Source organism: Peromyscus maniculatus, chromosome 3 (assembly GCF_049852395.1).
Source record: "Peromyscus maniculatus bairdii isolate BWxNUB_F1_BW_parent chromosome 3, HU_Pman_BW_mat_3.1, whole genome shotgun sequence".
NCBI classification, from domain to species: Eukaryota; Metazoa; Chordata; class Mammalia; order Rodentia; family Cricetidae; genus Peromyscus; species Peromyscus maniculatus.
This window is the reverse complement of record NC_134854.1, coordinates 57,327,939-57,346,068: the sequence shown is the minus strand read 5'-3', so window position 1 is coordinate 57,346,068 and position 18,130 is coordinate 57,327,939. Positions and strand designations below refer to the sequence as shown.

Genomic DNA, 18,130 nt, shown 5'->3' with positions numbered 1-18,130 from the left:
CAAGAAAGGGATTCACGACATAGGAAGAGCATTGTAGACAGAAAGATCTGGGGGGGAGGGGGTTTCAAGGCACAGAGGCAGCGGTTAGCTGGATGCAAGCATGGGATGGATGACTGATGATCTGGTGTGGTTAATCAAGGGATGTCCATGCTCACTGGAACTGGAGAGAAGCATAGGCAGGTCGAAGAGCCAAAGCTAAGCAGGTTTGTAGTATAAGAAAGGAAATGAATGGATGGGGAAAAGAACCCTAAATTCTTCCTTTGTGTGTTCAAGCATGTCACGGGCCCTCCCTGTCAGCAAATACTATACTCAAAGGGCTGGGGAGAGTCATTCTAAAACTGTGTTCAGCAGGTGTAAAGGGATGGACTATTACAAATGTTTTTGTGTTGTGAGTTTTTTTTAAGCCAATTGATTAGAATAAGATTGCATACTATAGTCATCCCCTGAAGATTCGTAATAGCATTAATATTATAAAAGCTTTCAAGCATTTGAGCATGGATCCAATTTTCTATAATACTAATATTAGTATCATTTTCTGGAGCCCAATTTTGGTAACAGTGGTCTGTGTCTCAAAAAACCCAATGATCTCCATTCATAAGCTTTATTTACTTATTTGGGCAGTGATGATGATCAATTCTGGGATGACCTTTAGGTTACACCTTAACTCTACATATTTGTTTTCTAGTGCAGAACCAAATTGCTGGTTCTTATATACCCACTTCCATATTGGAGTGCTCTTGCATCCCTGTAATAAACTTCAGTTTATTTTTCATAGAAGTTTTTCATTGTATTAGCTATCTGGAGATTTTTATCTCCTTGTTTTGTTTTTTGTTTTGTTTTGATTTGGTTTTTTTTGGTCATGCTCAGAATTCATTACCTGCTAATAAGCTGTAAGAAATGTGAGCTTGCCTGTTCCTAAACAAATATAAATCATTTCAAATGTGTTTAATAGGAATTATAATAAATAAAAACACTTTTACTTATTTTGAAGTTCTTATACTCACAGTGGCAAACTTCTAATAATGAGCCAGTAAATCAGTGGTGATGCTAAAGAAATCAAACAAATAAAAACAGGATTGACCTTGTTGAAATGTAATGTTTCCAGCATTTATCTGTCAGAGCCTCTGATTTGGAAATTGTTGTAACTTCTTGAAAAGGTGGACCTTTTTTTCCCATAAAAATCCCCATCATTGTGCAAAGTGCAGTTTCATTTTCCTTGAAGAGAATGCAGTGATTGATTATCCAGGGTACTGTGGTGACAAGGTAAACCAGCCAGAGAGCTGGGAAATTGTATAGAATCATAGAGCATCACATAGGTGCCATGTCAAGCACAGCCATCAGAATGAAATTGTGCCTTTCTAGTTAGTCTGTGCTGGTACTTCCTGCTCACCCCCAAAACCTCAACCTCCAGAGACTATTCAGTCATCCTTTCTCCTCCAAATTCTGTCAGTTCCATTCTTACTACCCTAAAGCACTGTGGTAGATACATAACAAACCTCCCTCACTCAAAGAGATTGCAAAATACAGGTGCCTGTTTCCCACATCCCTTGCCTATGCCACCTTCAGTGAGAACTTTTTACATTTCCTATATGAGCACTCTTTTATTAGTTCTGAAGATCCTGACATGTGATGAGCAAGTGGAAGGAAGGACAGGAGATGAACAAAAAGAAAAGGGACATGTCGGTCACTTCTAAGAAGCTGATAATCTATTTGAAACACCTGCAAAAACTTGAGAACAGTTATACATTAATTCAGCCAATGGCAAAGCACCAATGCACAGGTTGAATACATGAGTCATGTGGACCAATAAAGGAGCAATCAAGTTATCCTTGTTATTAGTGGACTAAATTGAGTCCTAATAAAGGAAGAGGCTATCCAAGCTACCAGAGAGCTGATTATCAATCATGTAATTGAGGACAGAACCAGGCCTTCTCCTAATGACCAGAGTCATCTCCCCATGTTTATCTTGCAATGCTTTAGAATCGAAGCAGGCTTTGTGAGGATTGCTGAGCTCCTCTGCTTTATTAATTGCTGTCCACATTTTGTAGGATATCCTGTGTTCTGAATTGGGATGAGGATTTTAGATGCTTAACGTGGGGACATGTAGCTAGGCAGAATCAATTCCTGTCAGTCACACAAATACAGAGGAATGGGATTATAGATCAGGGTGAAGCTGCAGTGCTTTAATCTCAAAATCAATACAGAAAAGGAAGTTGAACTTGGGAGGATTCTATAGAGACTGTAATTTGGTTTCCTATGAGGTTTGCCATATATAATATGATGCTCCTTTCTTCTTTCCTTCTAATTATTTCAGTAGGAGTGGGGAGGGGAGGAGAAGGCATAGTAGGCAGAAGCCTGTACTACCAAATCATCTGAAATGAGCATACAACTGTAACTCATAATCCAGGCTAATGCTCCATTGTATGTACTTTTATCTATTCTTTTTATTTTGGGAAAAAATTATCTAAAACCCTGACCCCATTGTGAATCTTTAAGCACAGTAAAATGCCTTTGATTCCTTCTTAGGTCACTGTGAGACTGGAAAAAATATTTTTTTCATATTCCCTTTATGGCTAAGTCTGCTGTAACCTGTGTGATTTTATTTAAATAAATATATAACACACTCTTTATTGACCAAAGGATTCCAGACTGCTAAGCATATGATTAATATTTACTTCAGTGTAATTCTGTTCTTTTTACAAGAGACATGAAATAGTGGTTTAAAGAACTAAGTCTTTTTTAACCAAAGATTCAGAGTTTATTGAACATTCCCTTTTTCAAGAGTACCACTAATTTGCTAGTAATAATACCCTACTTTAAGATGGTCTTATTTTTCTCTTTGGAAGTTCTTTGGTTCAATTTTAAAGTCTTAGTCTATGTGAGCCCTTCTTCAATGGTGCTGACAATAATGACATCATTTGGCTCTGGACTTGACCTGAAGAATGCATGTGTTAAAGGCTTATTCCCTGAGAAGAGATGTTGAAAGGCTGCCAAAGCTCCAAGAGTGGGGTATCATAGGCAGTCTTCAGGCCACCAGGGGCGCGACCTTGGGGGAGACTGTAGAGTACAGCACCATTCATTCTCTTAGGCTCCAGCCATGCCTTGAGCAGTTTAATGTGCTGCCTCAGCGTAGGCCTAAAACAATCCAGCCAGTAAGTTAAGGATTGAAACCTCTGAACTGTGAGCCAGGTAGCCTTTCTCTTGGGAAGCTGGTTATCCCTTTGGTTGTTATAGTAACAGAAATAAATGTGAAACACAGTGAACTTGTGAAAAAATAATGGGCTGTGGGCAGAACTCAGGGCCAGTGTTAAATCAGAAAGGGACAGAAACATGAGCAGAGCCTGGAGCCCTTGCTTTCTTGTTTCCTCTTTCTCAGGCTGTTCACTACTGTTTTCACTGACAGTAATTATAGGGTACTGAAAGGGTTAAATAAGCTAAAGCAAGTGGAGCACCTAGTGCTGGGCCTTGCTTGTACTTGTAAGACCCCTGTAAACATCATGATAATCATGATGATTATATGACTTCCAAGTGATTCAAAACATGCTACAAACACCCTGCAGCTGTAAGATACAACCCGAATGTTCCTTGTTCCTAATACAGTGATAGTTTCTAAATTTAGAACAAATAATGGCAGCCTTTTTCTTTATGCTGCCTGTAGTGGGCTTTTACTCCCTAAGTAGAGCCCTGGAGCTGATAAATGAGGCTTCCATTGACTATGAATGCTCTTTCTTAAAACCCACAGAGATTCCAGTAGTGATGGTGGAAGCCTGTAATCCCAGCCCTTGGGAAATGTAGAGTGCAAAGTCCTGGTGTCCACCCAATAGCATTATTTTGAAAAATAAAAAACAGATACAAAGATATCTGGTAGATTCCATGAAGTCTACAAAACCTTTTGAAAATCCCTATCATGCGTCAACCCTAGGAACAGATCTTTCAGGTCTTTGACAGGCTAGCATTGTGTGAGATATTTATTTGGTTGTTAATTTTAATTCATATTTTTTTTTTTCGAGACAGGGTTTCTCTGTGTAGCTTTGCGCCTTTCCTGGGACTCACTTGGTAGCCCAGGCTGGCCTCGAACTCACAGAGATCCGCCTGGCTCTGCCTCCCGAGTGCTGGGATTAAAGACGTACGCCACCACCGCCCGGCTTTAATTCGTATTTTTAAGTGACACATCCTACAGGAAGCTCAAGTGCCTTAAGCGGTCACATCCTTTCAGTTGTTCTTGTTTGTCCTGTGCATTATTTCTAAACAGAAATCTCATGAGTTTCTGTGTCCTCTCTTTTTTGTTCATTTCTAGAGCACGATCATTGTGGAGAAGACAGTGCAAGACCTCATGAACCTGATGCATGACTTGAGTGCATATTCAGATCAATTCCTCAACATGGTGTGTGTGAAGCTCCAGGAGTACAAGGACACCTGCTCCACAGCCTACAGGTACAGCTTGGGGATACTGACTCAGGACACAGCTTGGACATGCTGACTTAGGGTACAGCTTGGGGATACTGACTCAGGGTACAGCTCTGGGGATGTTGACTCAGGACACAGCTTGGGGATGCTGACTCAGGGTACAGCTCTGGGGATGCTGACTAGGGTACAGCTCTGGGGATGCTGACTCAGGACACAGCTTGGGGATGCTGACTCAGGGTACAGCTCTGGGGATGCTGACTCAGGGTACAGCTTGGGGATGCTGACTCAGGGTACAGCTCTGGGGATGCTGACTCAGGGTACAGCTCTGGGGATGCTGACTCGGTACGGCTCTGGGGATGCTGACTAGGGTACAACTCTGGGGATGCTGACTCAGGGTACAGCTCTGGGGATGCTGACTAGGGTACAGCTCTGGGGATGCTGACTAGGGTACAGCTTGGGGATGCTGACTAGGGTACAGCTCTGGAGATGCTGACTAGGGTACAGCTCTGGGGATGCTGACTAGGGTACAGCTTGGGGATGCTGACTAGGGTACAGCTCTGGAGATGCTGACTCTGGAGCCTGGCACTGCTGGCCAGGCTGCCTTCTTTGCCTACTTCCCTGAGTCTGTCAGAGGGCCTGACAGGAAGGAGCACCATAGAGACAGTCACTTAGGTTCTTGCACAGTCACACAGACAATGGGAACGAAGGGAACAAATGGCAGAGACACTTAAGATGGTTGTAATGGCTCAGCTCGTGGGGCAGCCCTGGTTTTCTTAGAAACCTAGAACTATGAGTGTGGCTTCTCAAGGAAACTTCAGGTCTTGATTAGTCCACTTCGTGAGTGAAAAGATCCTGATAATAGAGTGATTTAAAACTCCTAATATTCTAGTATATAAAGTATTTTTCATTCTTACTAGTACATCCTACTGACATTGATCTGAAGCCCGCCTACTGTCAGTAAAGGACGTTTAGACCTGTTTTCAACATCAGTTGAAAGGAGAAAAATAGTGTTATAAACTTAAAACCTGTTAGTTAGACCTCAGAATCCTTTTTTCATAGTTTATCAAATTATCCAGTGCTCATAGAAAGATCATAGCATTTCATGTAGAAAACTAATAATAGGAACAAATTATGGCCTGGTTGACAAGACTTGAAACAATTACAGAAAAAAGAGAATGTATAATAAAATACTAAATTATATGTGATATATAATTAAAGATAGAAAGATACAGTACAGTGCATAATCATAATCTGTGTGAAACACAGAGGAAACATGATTACAGACAGGAATGATTTTGCAGAAGGTGACATGCTAGACAGATGACATTCATGGAAGTAGAGAGAATCATAAAGGCATTTCAGTAAAGGAGAGGACACTAACATAATGGCCTTGTATTTGGAGGGGACAATAGGATTGCCTAAGTGGGAAGTAGTAGGAGATAATGTTTCCTAGGAAGACTGACACCAACCAACAGAGGGTCTGAGAAGACAAGACTTTGACATGTAAATGTTCTGAGAGTCATGTGAGTCAGGAAGCAAAGTTGAAAAAAAGGAATCTGAAAGAGTGATATAATACACATAAATGCAAACCTCCCTCATTGCAGCAGGAAGTATTATTTATCCATTGTTTTATAGCTCACTTAAATTTTTATAAACCCTACAATATTTACTTTTTGTATTCATCAAACTGTCAACATATTAGGCTAAAGTCATACACTAGTAATATTTTATATTCAGTTAGAGACTAAATAATTATCATGGTAATTCAGAAATATTAAAATTTATTCTTGTGGTAACAGAAAACATAAATTCCTATTTTAAAATAATTTTATACAAATTTGCTTTGCCAAAAATTACAACATAATAAGCAAATGCTTCAAGCTAAAAATGTACTCCATTACAATAAGACTTAGTGAAGAAATAAAATACAACTGGTGCCCAAAGAAAAAAAGAGAAAGGGTCCATAAGAAGAGCATTTATTATATATTATAAATATACAGGGGAAGAATTCAAATTCCTGTGAGATTGAGATCCATGAAGTACATTTTTTATTTTTACTTGAAAAGTAATAATTGAATCTACTTAGGAGATTCATCTACAGTGAGATGTTTCATTGTTTAAATTTGTAATGATTAAATCAATCTATGATACAACTATTAACTCATATAGTTTTTTTTTAATGTGTGTGATATGAACATTTAAAATCTACTTAGGAATTTTTTGCGGGGAGGCGGGTTGGTTTGTTTTGGTTTTATATTTGAAGACAGAGTTTCTCTGTGTAGTCTGGCTGTCCAGGAATCACTCTGGCCTCAAATTCAGAGATCTGCCTGCTTCTGTGTCTAGAATGCTAGGATTAAAGGCACAAGCCATCACATCTGGTCAACTTTTAAATACATGTTGTATTTAATGGAGATTGTGTCTTTGACCCAATAACCCCTTTTCCTACCCTACACAAAACCCAAATACCCACTTTTTTTACTCTCTACTTCTTAGGATTTGAATTGTAAAGATTCTGCATCTGAAAGAGAACATGTGATATTTCTGTTGCTAGCCTTTGGGAGAATTTAAAATAGTGATTTTTTTTTTTAACAAATGTGTTTATGATATGTCAAAAGTCATGAGTTTTGTAAGTACTTAAATTCACACCCAAAACAACTGTATGTCAGCTTTAATATGCAGAGAGGAAACTGTAGTTTTTACAAATTCTTTTAGTGGGTATACAAATTCCTCAATCTACTGATCTAATGTATTTGTTTGAAATTGGAATTCCTGGCCATCCCATGGGTGTTCTATTCTCAAGTATTTTAAAATAAATTCCTAAATGGTTGTACCAGTGTGTCACCTACCAAATGAGACTTTAAAAATATTTTAAACATTGAGACTTCAATTTTAAGCAGTGAAAACATTCTAAAATTAGACTTTAATAACAATGTGTTTTACTTTATGTTTATATGGAACTACCATTAAATTTAAACATTTTTTGATATATATAACTAATTTCTCACCAATAATAATGTTGATGAATGTTACTTATAATTAAACTATAATAAATAACCTATAATAAATTAATTGGCTCTTGAATCTAAATTCTACTGATAGGCATTGTTAAGTGTTGTTGCTTTAATTATTTTGACAGAAAAGTTTTAAGTTCCTCGAGCTTGGTTCCTCACTCATCACTTCCTCTCTACCTGTGAAGTGATTAGAAGCCATTGTGTGTTAGTCAGGCTTGTGTTACTATAATGAAATAATTTGGACCATTAGCCTACATAGTGAATGGCTCCCATCCGGCTGTTCCAGTCCAAGATGACATGGTCTCATTGCTGTGAGCCTCTGACAAAGGGCTTTATATCACGGCAGATGTCCCCAGTGAAGCCAACAACTTGCATCGTGAACCAAGAAGCAGAAAAACCTCATGAAACCAGGGTCCCACAATTCCTTTTAACAACATATACTCAAAGTCCACTCCTTTTTATTAGAGTGAAAGTATTTTTATTCCTTATGTATTAAAATCTTGCACATTTGTGAAGACAGTTATTGTCGATCATTGTGGGGGGTTTTGTTTTAATGTTGTTTTCTCCCCTAGACTGGACATCATCCCAGTCATCCTCCTCCATTGTCATTAGCCTGATAGCACGCATTTTAAAAAGGACTCTGCCCAGCCTGGACTGGTTATCCAGGTGTGCTCTGCATAACAGAACAGTATTATCACATGCCTCCTTTAGAAGCCAAGGCTAACTAAACCCAGTTCTTCTTGTATCCTGTCATTGCATTGGATAAAACTGCACTGAGCATCCACCAAGACGCTCCCCTCCCCCGTGTGTGTAGAATTAACCAGTCACAGACTCTACCTTCAAGGAGCCCGTCCAGTCCAGGGAAAGGAGTGGAAGAGTATGTGACAAAGAAACAGAATGTATATGCCCACAGCATCAAGTTGTGGGAGGGAATAGAGTGAAACAGAGAAGGGCCATGCCATAGGAATACATTACTAATGAGAGCAGGAGAGGACTGGAGAAAGACGTGAACTGGTTTGATGAGGAATGAGGACGATTGAGACAGAGAAGCTTAGGAAGGGTAGGCTGTAACTGTGGCAACCTTCCGAAGGTTAGGAAGTATAGAAAAGGAAGAGCAGGTGGATGAGTGTGGGTGACATTGGGGCTCTCGAATGCAGGCTCTGGACTCCTATTTTAAACTTAGGCAGTAAGGAGCCAATGAAGGTGTAAAGGGGAGGGCTAGGTGCAGAGAGGTGCTCTGAGGAGGCTCTTCTGTTTTGGGGTTTAGATGGATTGGGGAGAGAGAAGGAAGAGCAGGAGAAGAGTGCTTGTTAGGCATGAGGTAAGTTAAAGGAGAAGGGGGCAGTCCAGGAAGTATTGAAGAGGAGACAGTTGTGATGCCAGGCCACTGCTTCGCTGGAGAGGGGAGGGGAGGTTTTAGGGGAAACAAGTGTAAAAGCATCTTTATCTTTGGAATTCGTGGTAACTTTTAAACATAGATTCAATATCTCACATTCAGCCATTGAATGTAGTATTATTTTTAACTCCTCATCTGGGTCTATTGAGATATTTTTGAATCCTCATTCTGTCATCAAAAATTCTGAGCTATTCCTCTAAGTTCCATGCCTCCCTTCTTTATAGGAAAACATTCAACAACACAGCATAAGTTGAAAATTTAGGAGTGCCTCTTGGGCCATCCTTGCCAGGTGAACATGTATGTATTATTATACAGTGTTTCTCGTCAGAACTAAGTTTTGGCTTGGAAGCAGGCCCTACAGCCAGTGTGAATGCCAGCTTGCACAGCTATACAGCCTCTCTGCTTTAAATCCCTTTCCTAAAAATAAAAAAATAAAAAAAGAGGTGTTCCTGAAATGCCAATCTTTTACACCTGTGTTTAAACAAATGAAATGTCACCCAAATTACTCAACTGTGAATTTGATGCTGATGGTGGTGCTGGTGGTGCTGGTGCTGATGCTATAGTGGTGCTGGTAGTGCTGGTGGTGGTGCTATGGTGGCGCTGATGCTGATGGTGGTGGTTGTTCCCCGTACCACTGCTAATGACAGCTCAAATTTGTAGCATCTGCTGCTCTACCAGAAGCATTTTTCTTGTGGGTGCTTCTTGCCCTGACTGTTTAGGTTTAGTTTTAGAGGCAAGTGTGAAACTTACTGTGTAGCCTAGGCTAGCCATGAATTCAAGATCCTCCTGCTTCAGCATCTGAAGAGCTAGAATTGTAGGCATGTCCTACTGTGCAGCACCAAGCCTAAATTTATTTATTTATTTATTTATTTGTTTGTTTGTTCATTTGTTCTACATCTGGGCTACAGTTTCACTTCCCTCCTCTCCTCCCATCCACTCCTCCTACACTTCTGTTTAGGAAAGGGCAGGTCTCCCATGGATATCAACAAAACATGGCATATCAAGTTGCAGTAATACTAAGCACCTCCCCTTGTATTAAGGCTGGGCAAGGTGACCTTGTGTGAAGAATAAGGTCCCAAAAGCCAGTAAAAGAGTTGGAGACAGCCCCTGTTCCCTTTGTTAGATGTCCCACAAGAAGACCAACCTGCACAATTGTCTCATATACAAAATGCCTAGGTCAGTCCCATGCAGGCTCTCTGGTAGTTGGTTCAGTCTCTGTGAGCCCCTCAGAGCCCAGGTTAGTTGATTCTATGAGTTTTCTTGTGGTATCCTTGACCGCTCTGGCTCCTACAATCCCTTCCTCCCTTCTTCTACAGGATTCCCTGAAATTTGCCTAATTTTTGGCAATGGGTCGGCATCTATTTTCATCGGTTACTGGAAGAAGCCTCTCTGATGACAACTGGGCTAGGTACCAATCTGGTCATAGAGGATGGGCAGTTCAGGCTACATCCTGTTATTGCTAGGAGTCTTAGCTGGGGTCATCCTTATAGATTCTTGGGAGATTCCCTTGTGCCAGGTTTTTACCTAACCCTGAAATGCCTCCTCCATAGTCTCTTTCAGTATTCTCCCCTTCCACCCACCCCCAAACTTGATCACTTGTGTTCTCATCCACATCTGCCCTCAACCCACTCACAAAATCTCTTCTATTTCCCCTTCCCAGGGGGATCCAGGCACCTGCCCATGAACCCTCCTTGTGTCCTAGCATCTCTGGGTCTATGGATTGTAGCGTGGTTATCCTTTATTTACAGATAATATCCACTTATGTGTGAGTATATATCATGTTTGTCTCTCTTGGTCCTGGTTACTTCACTCAGGATGATTTTTTTTCTAGTTCCATCCATTGGCCTTCAGATTTCCTGGTGTCCTTGTTTTTAACAGCTGGGTAACACTCCACTGTGAAAATATACCATGTTTTCTTTATCCATTCCTTGGTTGATGGACATCTAGGTTGTTTCCAGGTTCAAAGCCTAAACCTTCCCAAGATAGTGTGTGCACACCCAATGCAGATGGCATTCTCATGTTGCCACAATCCTCCCATCTTCTACTTTTAAATTCTGCATCAGTTTCCATTGAGGAGGAGAATATTGCAGATCTGGGGACAACTAGACAGTTGTCATATTATGAGTAGGTAAAAACCTGCCATTCCCACTGGCTGTAAGGCCTGTTCCTGAGCCAAAGGCAGGCTCCCAGCTAGAAAGACTGTACAATACATACATGTTCACCTGGCAAGGATTGCCCAAGAGGCACCCCCTAATTTTTCAGCTTAAGCTGCTCTGTTGAATGTTTTCCTATACAAAACTAAATTTGAAGTTTCTAGTAGCCATTCACATGGACACACGGAGGTAGCAATTGGATACACTCATCAAAAGGAGAGAGCCCTGGCCTAGAGTTAGGCATTTATCAGCCATTAGCATGTGGTAGGAGTGGTGTGTGAAGCTGTGGAACTTGGTGAAACCTGCTTGGGATGAGCTTAGCTAGCTGTGGCACAGTTGACAACAATGTGGACCTCAGAAGTGTGCAGAAGGAGGAGTAATTGTCAGAGGAGACTGAAGCAACAGCCAGTGAAACAGGAAAATGAAAAGGATGTAATGTGCAAGCCAAGCAAAGGGATGAGCCAGATGCTGCTGTTGGGTCTAATCAGAGCATGGGCTGGGTAGTGGCTTTCCCAAGGTGGTGACCATCTCAAGAGCTGTTCCTGTGGGGCATTAGGGTGCAAAGCAGAATGGCATGGATGAGAAAGGAAAATACAGGTATAGAAATGACAACTATAATTGGTGCCACTACAGAGGGGAACAGGATTATGGTAGTAGCTAGAGAACTGAGGTCACATGGAGATATGTTATATTTGGTGAGTCATTTCCAAAGAGGAATATATGCATATCTATATTTGAAAAATATTTAATAGAAAGAGAAGATTGTTAGTATATGAAATAAAGGGAGACTGTGAAGCTGTGTTGGGGACAGGTAGGTAAGGGTGGGATCTCATACACAAGTAGAGTGGTTGGTTTTAGACAGAAATGAGAAATGGGAATAGTTTCATTCACTGTGGACTCTTTTATGGATAGGAATTCAATTGTTTTTCTGTGTTTATATTTCCAAGGAAACTTATGTTTACCATCTCCTATTTATTATATTTACTAATTGTGGGGTAGTATGCACATGTGCACATACCATGGTACTCATATTGAGATCAGAGGACAACTTGTGGGAGTCAGTCATTTCCTTCCACTGTGTGCATGCCCAAGCTGGAACTCAGGTGTGCTGGCTAGTTTTATGTCAATTTGACACAAGCTAAAATCATCTGAAAGGAAGAAACCTCAAATAAGAAAATGCCTCTGGCCAGGCATGGTGGTATATGCCTTTAATCCTAGCATTCAAGAGGCAGAGGCAGGTGGATCTCGATATTAGAGGCCAGCCTGGTCTACAAAGCAAGTTATGGAACAGCAAGGGCTGTGGTGATATATTGTGTACCCTAATAACCTTGCCAGAGCCAGCCACTAGATTAGACATAGAGGTCAGGCAGTGGTGGCACACACCCTTAATCCTATCACTCAGAGTCAGAGGTCTGTCTGGGTCTCTCTGAGTTCAGGGTCACACTGGAAACAGAGCCAGGCAGTGGTGGCACACACCTTTAATCCCAGTGCTGGGAAGCACACACGCCTTTAATTCCAGAAAGTGATATCTGGACAGAGAAAGGTATATAAGGTGTGAGCAAATAGGAATTCACTCGATTTAGACTGAGGATTTTGTAGAGGTAAGATCTAGTAGCAGGCTGTTCTGCTTCTCTGATTCTCAGGCAAGTTTATTGGGGTACACATTATATCACCACAAAGGGCTGTTACACAGAGAAACCCTGTCTCAGGAGAGATAGGAGAGAAGGGGGAAGAGAGGGAGGATAGAGGGAGGGAGGGGCTAGTGAATAAGGGAATATGCCTCCATAAGATCGGGGCTTATAGGAAAGCTTGTCGGGCATTTTCTTAATTGGTGATTGATGGGGAAAGGCCCAACCAGTTGTGGGTGGTACCATCCCTGGGCTGGTGGTCCTGAATTCTATAAGAAAGCAGGCTGAACAAAACATGAGAAGTGAGCTAGTAAGAAGGACCCCTCCACGGCCTCTGCTTTAGGTCCTGCCTCCAGGTTCCTGCCCTGTTTGAGTTCCTGTCCTGGCTTCCTTCAATGATATACTACAGTGTGGGAATATGAGCCAAATAAACCCTTTCCACCCCAACTTACTGTTTGATCATGGCAGCTTCCTCACAACAATAGAAACCCTGACTAAAGCATCAGGTCATCAGGCTTGAGCAAGCATTTTCCCCACTGAGCCCATGTGTGCTTCCTTTGGACCACAGCCATTGCTTTGGTCCTCCTAAAAATGATCCTGATTCTTTTGTTTAAGAGACTGAACCACTTTGGAAACACGCACACGCACACGCACACACAGAGCCAACGTCTCCAGAATTATGTGCACTTCTTGTTTCAACAGTCGATTATTCCACACAAGTCTGTCTGGGGGTGATGTACATGGCTGCTGAATTGTGGGTATAACCTGAATTCATCTCTGAGTTAGAAAAAGCAAATCTGTAAAGCTATGACAGCAGATAAGTAGAAAACCATCTTTATGTTTGTTTTACAGCAATTCATGGTCATGTGTGTACATTCTCCAGACACAACCCCATGGTGTGTGTTCCTGTGACTTAATCAGGTTTTTCAGCCTTAGGGAAAATGTGTTTTCTTCTTGTGTGACTCTGAAGATTCAAAGTGTCCTTACTTCCTCCCTTTCAGTCTGTTGCCCTCCCCCAGATTGGCACCTGCTGAGGAGTAATTAGGGCAGTCCTAATTTGGACAACCAAATCCTGATTACAGTGAGAGGAAAAACAGGAAATGTTCTAGTTTTGCTGCCAGCAAATGACTGACTTAAATAGAAAGCATGTACAATTCAAATGATCCAAAATGATATAACACTAGGGAGGGATGGAGGGAGGAAGCAGGGAAACATTGCAATCTGACTTTCTCCCTCGTGATTTTCAGCAGATCCCTTTCAGAAGCTGTCAAATCCCCAAGCTCACAATGCCCTCTGCTGAGAATCAGTTTGTCTTCTGAGTCTGCCAGGAGAACTTGAGCAGAGCTGTAGGTTTAAAGATCTGAGGAAAGGTCAGGGCATCTCTTCTGTGTGAGCCCAGCGCTCTGGAGAAAAAGACTGCTCTGGAATGATGTCATAGTACATGCTTGGGATACAGATGTTCCCTCCAAGGGAAAGGAGCCTAGAAGTGTATTCCATAATTAGTCACACCCCTTGGAGCACCAAGGAAGCTCAGTTGTGAGTTCTGAAATGTACCGTGTTTCCATTCAGGCAGTCTGTCTATTACTGTGCCACCTCCAAGCCAAATGCTTCTCTCACCATGCTTGTCCTCTTTGCCCTGAGAGTCAACCAGCAGCTCCATCTGTCCCCAAAGTGTCATTTAATGCTTGCAGGTCACAGTTGTCTAAAGTTCCTCTTCATTCTAATTTAGCATCAGTTCATTAATTTTTTTCCAGGGGCTGGTACAGTGTGTACATGCACATACGCACTCACGCGTATACACACGCGTGTGGCACACACACACACACACACACACACACACACACACACACACGCTGCCATAACTTTGGACCTACTTGGTAGAGAATACAAATAAAACCTCTGCTATACACTTAGAGATTCCATTAATATCAGACACAGCATACTATTGGGGGCTATAAGCAGCTGGGGACTCACCTTTCAGCTATTCACTGTGTCTTCCTAAAGGAGCTGGAACTTATGCTAAAGTGTGAAGACACCGTGCAGCAGGACACACTTGCAAGCTGAGCCTAGGGCTCAGTGGAATTGCTGTAGAGCACTTGACTGCATTCAAAGGACCCTGGATTTGATTCCAGAGTAGTAAGAGGGCACACTTACTATGATAAACTATGATGGCAAGGAACAGGTCCAACTCAGGATACCTTGTTGGCCTTTTGGAATGTTTGTTGGATGAACAAGGAAGCTTTGCTGAACTGAATGTGGAGCAGAAGGGATAAATGGGTGTATTAGGGAAAGTGAGGAAATAGAAACAAGGGCAGGATGTGGGGATAGGTAGGAAAGGGAAGCTTTGAAATGTTCCCAATCAGTCAGAGAAAACTATATGGCTGGTATGGGGTGGACAACATGGTCCAAGTGGAGATATGGAAGAGTCCATTGTGTTAACTAGTGAAAATGGGACATTCATAGATGCCTTCAGATTCAGGAAATACTTCTCAGTATCCCTGCATAACCAGAGGCACCTTTCCTGTAGGACCAAGAGCAGAGTTGAGCTTGCCTTGAACATTTGCCCACCTAATAAATGTAAACATGAGAGAAATCAAAGTCATGAGCCAGAGGAACCCTCTGCAAAGGCCTCCCCAGCTCTAATTACCCTCTGCCTACAAAGACTATTTCCCCCATCTCTTTGGTTCATTCAACACTGACATGTGGTGTGTTCGTTTCTTTTCTGTTGCTATGATGGAATACCATGACCAAAACAACTTATAGAAGACAACATTTAATTGTGCTTACAGTTCCAAAGCATTGGAGTCCATGATAGCAGAACAGAGGCATGATGACAGGAGCAGCTGGTATCTCACATCTCAACCCACAGGCAGGAGGAAGAGCAGGCACACTGGGAATGGCATGACTCTTTTAACAACTCACACCCCACACCAGTGACACACCTCCTTCAACAACGCCACACCTAATCCTTCCCAAACAGTTCCACCAACTGGAGACCAAGTGTTCAAACACATGAGCCTACGGGGGCCATCATTCAAACCACCACACATGATTTTATTAAATATAAAATACAAACAAATGAATATTATAAAATATGTAGTATTTACTTCATAGAAAGCATGAGTCAGGTGACCTTTTGTAATGTGCTTCTGAAGTTGTCCTATTGGTAACTTACATTTCTGTGTGTATTATTATTTGACCAGTTATTGATATATGTATGTTTTTCTTTTCATAACATTATTCCCCAACTATGGATTCCCATCAAAGTTGTTAGGAGAAATTTTAAGACATTAGATTTCCCACAGTTTGTCCACTGAGCATTAGGCCTTGGCAACTGTAATTTTAGAAGTGATTGTCATGTGTGCTACTGGTTAAATCACTATCTGAACTCTCCTCTCAGGTTGTAGAAGGAAGTTACTGTGACTTTTGGTGCATAATTATCTCTCAGAACTAGCATAATCCATCTCCATATCCTAGCACTCATGGTTATTGACCAGATGAACCCCTTTGTAGCATGAATCTTAAAGGTATTATTAATAAAATCAAACCTGAAGCCAGGTACTGGGTGAATGCTGGAAGATCAGAGAAACAGAACAAGCCACAGCTTCCTTACCTCACCAATTCCTCAGCTGATCCTGTTTCCTCTGACTGGAAGCCTCTGAGTCCTCATCCAAATGGATCTCAGCTGAACTGCTGCTCAAAAGCCTAAAAGCTTAACCAGGCTCTAGTTCCTGGTTTTCACACCTTATATACCTTTCTGCTTCCTGCCATCACTTCCTGGGATTAAAGGCATGTGCCACCATGCCTGGCTGTTTCCAGTGTGGCTTTGAACTCACAGAGATCCGATTGGGTCTCTGCCTCCAGAATGCTAGGATTAAGGTGTGAGTGCCACCATTTTCTGGCCTCTATGTTTATCTAGTGGCTGTTCTGTCTCTGACCCCAGATAAGTTTATTAGGATGCACGATGTATTGGGGGACACAATATATCACCACACCCCTTCACTTTACTTTACATGCCATCTGTTCTCTTGGCCCCAAACAGTTGTTCCAGATGTTGCTCCCTAACTATGTGACCTATAAGTTCTTTAGGAAGCAGTGAACCTCGTTTCTCCTGCCTAGCTCGCCTACCATGATCAGATAGGAGCCTATTGCAGTAACTTTGATGCACAGTAATAAGGACCTGGACTGAGTGGAAATAAATACTCAATAAAATGCATAGTCACAGTGCAGAGGACTTTATAAGTCATTAGCTTATCTAGTCACTCAACAATTCTATTAAATTGGATTCTCCTACCTTACCCATGAAAAAACAGAGGTTCAGAAAGGTTAATAATGTGGCGAAGGGCAGATTGTGGAAGACGTAGTGCATGCATTAGAAGCTAACTCTGTCTGACTCGAAAGCCCACATAAGCAATGGAATTAAAAAAGTAATGGGGAACCTAGAAATGTTTCAGGAGGCTTAGAAGACTATACAATGATATGGAGGCCATGCTCCAGAAGAGCAGCGTGAGCCCAGCTTAGGTCTACCCCAGCACTCAGCTGTCTAGGTGTTTCCTCCACCAGATGGAAGTGGTGAACCTACCACACAGGATTGCTGTGTCATGAGTAAACATGCTGCAGAGATGACTCAATGAGCTGAGGGCTGGATAGTGTAGCATAAAGACTTGAGGACCCAACACCCACGTCAGAAGTCAGGCATGGCCACACAGACATCTGTAACCCCAGCACTGAGGAAGAGGGGAGCAGAGATAGGAAGATCTCTGGGTCTTGCTGTTGGCCTAGATCCAGATTTAATAAGAAGCCTTGTCTCTAAGGAATATCGTTGAAAGTGAGAGAGCAGGCCTCCAAGAGTGTACATTATAGGCATGCATTCTCACAAGCAAAAATGAGCACATACCACACTAAACACTTCACACAACATACACACACAGACAACACATTTACATACATATACCACACTCAGATACATACCTGTATACATACATATACTACATACATATATACCACACACATACAAACATCCATACTTACACATGCATACCACAGTCACACACCACAGACACACACAGAGACATGCATTCACATACACACAAAACACACACATATATACATACATATATACACATATACATATAAACATACATACCACACTCAATACATATCACACACATGCATACATGTAAAAATATACAGTCATACACAAACACACATATATGTATACATACATACCCACATACATACAAACATACATACCACACTTACACATATATACCACAGATACATATCACAAATACATATACACACATACACATACCATACCACATTCACACACATACACACATGCACACACATAAGAAACAAAAAGCTTTAGCATGTGTAAAGAACTTAGAACAGTGTCTAGACTGTGGTAACTACTGTGTTAGTATATTTGCTTATTACTGCATTCATTGATGGCATTGTTAAGGTTTGCTGATGACCCAGGAAAGATGTTTTTATGCCTTCTGTTGTGTCGCCAGTGTTTATACTTCAAATATA

General features: G+C 41.5%; 1 protein-coding gene across 2 annotated transcripts in view; it reads left to right on the top strand.

Moving 5' to 3' along the window:
- The window catches only part of Exoc4 (exocyst complex component 4), an 810,377-nt gene that overhangs the window by 642,337 nt on the left and 149,910 nt on the right, over nt 1-18,130 (top strand). For both annotated transcript variants that reach the window (XM_076566558.1, XM_006990369.4), the window contains exon 12: nt 4,298-4,434. In XM_076566558.1, coding sequence (XP_076422673.1) covers nt 4,298-4,434 — 137 coding nt within the window. The remainder of the gene's footprint in view (nt 1-4,297; nt 4,435-18,130) is intronic.